At 44.1% G+C, this 4,824-nt stretch overlaps 1 protein-coding gene across 1 annotated transcript in view; it reads right to left on the reverse strand.

Moving 5' to 3' along the window:
* Positions 1–353: 353 nt before the first annotated feature.
* The window catches only part of UBE2H (ubiquitin conjugating enzyme E2 H), a gene marked incomplete at its 5' end in the record, with an annotated part of 26,821 nt that continues 22,350 nt past the window's right edge, over positions 354–4,824 (reverse strand). The window contains one exon of the mRNA XM_035891296.1: positions 354–2,961. Within this exon, the coding sequence (XP_035747189.1) occupies positions 2,837–2,961 (125 nt within the window). The remainder of the gene's footprint in view (positions 2,962–4,824) is intronic.

The raw sequence follows: 4,824 nt of genomic DNA on the forward strand, positions 1-4,824 counted from the left end.
GAAAAAAAGAAATAGTAGTGAAAAATGATGGAGGGGAAGCAGCAGAGGGGTGCAAGGCAGCCAGGAGCAGGTGCCCCCGAGCTGCAGAGCGGACCCCAGGCCTCCTCACCCCCCAGAAGCATCTTGCATCCAGGACAGAGGATTTTTGGTTTTGTACAAGCGACATTTTGGCAGCCGGGTGCTGGGCACCGGGCAACCCTCTGTGTGTTGGGGGGTGAGTTTTGCCACAGCTCGGGCACGTTGGGAAGAGCTGTGGACACGTGTTTTTGTGGCTCTTAGACCCACCTGGAGAAGCTCCGTGAAGCTGGCTGCAGTCAGGAGCTGGCCCTGGCAAACTGCAGCTTTACCAGTACTTTTTTGGGGGGGAGGGAGGAGGGGAGGAATCCCAGTTTAGCAGAAAATGCGTTTCACAAAAAGGAGGGGGGAACGTGCGAGCGGTTTGATGCACTAAATCCGAGTTAGGGGATGGAGTGACGGGGAAGAAAAACCTGCAAAGGAAGGGGGATGAGGTAATTAGAACACTGTTTTTATACAATATTGAAAAAATACAAATTTTTATTGTGATTTTTTTCCTTGGGTTTTTTTTTTGTTGGTTTTTTTGTGGGTTTTTGGTTTTTTTGGTTTTTTTTTTTTTAAATCTTTTAAACTGATATCACCACCCAGCACTTACTCTACTCCTAAGTAGCACCTACAGTAAAGGTTATAGCACAAGCAAACTGCTAGGTCAGCAGGTAAGCAAGTTAAACAGTGCCAGCAAAACGTGGCCCCTCCCTCCCCAAAGTAATGAGAAAAACCAGCGTGCTAGATAAGAGTTAAGTACACCATTACATGTTAAATAGTTAATATTACCCTTCCGACAAGCCACAAATGCTAGATAGAGAACTTCAGCACAGTCACTAGCCACAGCCCTAACATTACTGCTTGAAAATAAAAAGGGAAAAAAGGAGAGGAAAAACCTTTGCTTCATGCCCGCAATTAACATAAAGAAAATTCTTTGTATATTTTTATTAAGGAAAATCATGCTAAAGCAAAGTGGTACTTTAAGAGGGTTATTATTATTTTTTTTTCCAAAAGAAAAGTAATAAATCGATTGTGCTTTATGAATTAGAAATAGGATTGTAACCTTCCAACCCCAATGACTCAAAACTCGGTGGCGTTTCTAAAGAAAAAGAAAAAACAAACCCCACAATTCTGGGAAAGTGACAAATGTACCAGTCTGACATTCAAAACTCTGCTGGAGAGTTGCTCAGGGTGGGTTGATTTTTTTTCCATGCAGTGTCCTGTAGGTTGCACCACAAATTCCAACATCTCATCCAAACCCCTCCAAACCCCCAAAAGAATACAGCAGGTAACATTCAGTTTTAAAAATCCATCTTAGTTTGAATCTCCAATGCACAATTATCCAAATTCAAGTATACCGGCATCCCAGGTAGACATTTACTGTATCAGGTTTCAGAGTGTTAAAACAGACAAACAAAAATCTCAGCTTGCTGAAAAGACACCAGGAGAAATCAAACATCTCATTGCAGAAGCATCCTGGAAAACAAAAAAAGAAAACCCCAAACAAACCAGAGCAGATTCACTTGCTTCCTCAATTGGTGCTTTTAGGCTTTTTTTTTTTTTTTATTCATCTCCATTTTTTTCTAGATCATATTCTTTGTTAACTTTTACGAAATTTTAATCCTGTTGTACACACACAAGCAGATGGCTAACCAAGCTGGTGCAGAAGGCGAGGGGGGGCGGGGAAGGAAAATAAAATCGGTGCCGATGGATTCGTGGACTACAGCCAACGGGCCAATCTTCGTGGATCTGAAGCTCTCAGCAAGGCTGATCCATCTGGTCAGAGGGACCTCTCAGGAGCTGGAGAGTGTTTGCGAGGTGTTTAACCATACTTCAAGCAAGAGAAAGAAGAAAAGGAGGAAAAAAAAAAAAAAAAAAAAGCAAACTTGAAGCCGTTAAAGGGCAGCAGTTTCAAAACTATGACAAAGTAAAGAGTTCGACTTCACATGTGCTCCAGCTAAATCAAAGCGCTGTTCAGAGAGCATCGTTTCTGGGTTTTGGTTTTGTTTTTTGTGTTTGTTTTTTTTTTTCTCCTCCTGAAAAGGGAACAGCTCGTAATCCAGACCAAGAAAGTGAATAACATCCAGGTGAAGGCTTTCAAAAGTCCCAAAAGCAAATAGACCAGTGGTTGTCAGTCCCTATAGTTCAGAAGGGCAGGCAGGAGTCCACATATAAAAACGGACTTAAAATCCAAGTCAAAATTTTTAAGCTTCAATGCTCTGAATAGCTCCATGCATTTGTTATTGTTTGTTTTTATTTTATTTATTTTTAAATGTGACTCCACGTAAGGTACGATCAGCAAGGTTGACCTGAAGGAGCACCTTTTTATTCCACTGTCTGATCTACACGGTTACTATATCATCCCCCAGATTTTATACTTTGAGAAAACGCTGTTCCACGTTAGCATCCAAGGTGGCGTCTTTGGAAACATCGCTAAGAAAGCAAACATCTTTTTGCTAACTCCCTACCTACCAGGGCAGCTGTTTTAGCTGACAGTTCAGTAGCACACAAGTTGACTTGGCCAAATGGAATTTGAATGCATGCATTCGGGCTGCATATTGCTACCAAAATGGAATGTGGGAATATGCTATGCACCTCGGGTTCGAGAAATGACCAAGAAAATCAAGATCTAAAGGGTGATATATATATCAATGCTATTATTCATAAAAACCTGTTTAGTAATAAAAAAAATTGCTTTGTTTAAATATGAATATTATAGTCTGCTTCTCATGGTTAGGAAATTAGAGTCTCTCTGAAAAGCAGGTTGCCTCTTCTACTACAACTCCATATCCTGAGCCTCATCTTCCGAGAAGTCAGACATGGAGCTCTCAGATGAGCTGTCCCCGGTGCCTTCTTCCTGTTCTTTTAGTGCTTCTTCTGTTGCATATTTCTGAATGTATTCTGTATGTGACAGAAAAGAAAAGACGTATAAGCAGCACGTATTCAACAGCCAGAGGATGGGTGAACTATCACTAACGACTGGTTGGGTCATGTCAGGTTTGATAAATCATATAGGTTGCTGTATTTCTCAGACCAAAGGCAGCATTGTCCAACAGCGTGTGAAAACAGCTGATGGAGACCTTAGAGATGAGCAAGACCCCTGAAAACAAGTAAAATCCCAAGGCTCCTATGTCAGCATCACACACACTCATAGCTGGAAACCACCTAAGTCCTCCCCAGTATGGTGTATCTCACTCACTAGGATCAAATTGCATTTACTGCCAAAGTAGGAGCTACCGTGGCGACCTGGAGAACAAGCCTAAAAAGTCATCAAGATCATAGAATCATTAAGATTGGAAAAGACCTTCAAGATCATCGAGTCCAACCATCAACCCAACACCCCCATGCCTACTCAACCATGTCCCGAAGTGCCACATCTACATGCTTTTTGAACGCCTCCAGGGATGGTGACTCCACCACCGTCACTACGTAGCCTGACTTGAAGAAATGAAGATCTGAGAGTTTAAACCGATAGCACGGAACAAACATCACTGAAGCCAAGCTGAGCCCCAGACTAAACTTCCAGACTAGACTCTGCATAAGCAAAGTTTAAGGAAGGCTGGACAGAGAAACCAGAGCAGCAGACTACTACAGGAATAACTTTTTTTTTTTTTTTTAATAAAACCCTTTTTTTTTTTTTTTTTTTAGATAAAACGCAAAAGCTCCCTTCCCCAGCCTTAAAACAAACAGGGGTCTGCCCTGGGCTCTGTTTTAAGAGCACAACTCTTGCAACCTGCTTCACATCAGACAGCAGCCACAGGATTAATTGAGAAGGACCCGCAAGGAGGAGGGCCACCGCGCTGCAGGTCACCAATGGAAACAGTGTCTCACAGCAGGGTCCAAACGACACCGGCTCCAGGCACCCAGATCAACACCTTGAACTTCAGCCAGGAGCAAGCAGGAAGCTGTATGGCAAGCGGGAAAACTGGTTTACTGGGATTCCTGCAGGCAGGTCAAGTAACTGCTGCCAACCATGGCTTGTGTGGCTTCCATGGTCACCTCCGTGCAGAGGGACAGAGCAAAAAGGCAACATGAGGTGGATTGGATCAGTCAGATCGAGTCTGGCAATCCCTTTCCTTCCTTCGTGGCTGTGGGAGGCTCCTGCAGCGTCCCCTCCGAGATCCGAGGAGGGGCTGGTGTCCCCAGGGAGCAGGCTACCTCCAGCAGAAAGCCTATTCCTTACACGCAGGCAGGCACGTGGAACGGAGCAGGGGTAAACGCCTGGCACAAAACTGGGCTGAAGAAGGGGTGTGCAGCCCCAGCTTCAAGTCTTATCCACCTCACACTGAGAAAGCAGCTTCATAGCATGAAGTGACGTAACCTCACTTACATCCTTCACACCACAGGTCATGCACTTCAGGGAGGAGAAGGGTGTTGTGCTCACGCTGCCATTGGGGAATTACAGTTGAGAACTCATCATCTTTCCAGTTATGAAGGTACTAAAATACAACAAAACCTCCTCCAAACAGCAGTATTAAAAAAAAAAAACAAACCTGAATAAAGAGGGACCACCACCATCCCTTTGTGCACGAAGACAAGTCCCCACGCAGAAGTGCGAATGCTACATCCCAGTCCCAGCCCAGCAGCCGTCCCAGCTGTATGTTCTTTAATTCCTCCCAAGGAACAAGGGGAACACGAGGAGCAGAGATCACTGCTTTTTATTCCATACGGTATCAGCAGGTGGATGCACTGACAAAGCTGCAGGAGGATGCATCTAACGCCGGATAACCAAGGGCTACAACACAGGTTTTAAAGACTGCGCTT

This window comes from Egretta garzetta, unplaced genomic scaffold (genome assembly GCF_000687185.1).
Source record: "Egretta garzetta isolate BGI_Z169 unplaced genomic scaffold, ASM68718v1 scaffold733, whole genome shotgun sequence".
NCBI classification, from domain to species: domain Eukaryota; kingdom Metazoa; phylum Chordata; class Aves; order Pelecaniformes; family Ardeidae; genus Egretta; species Egretta garzetta.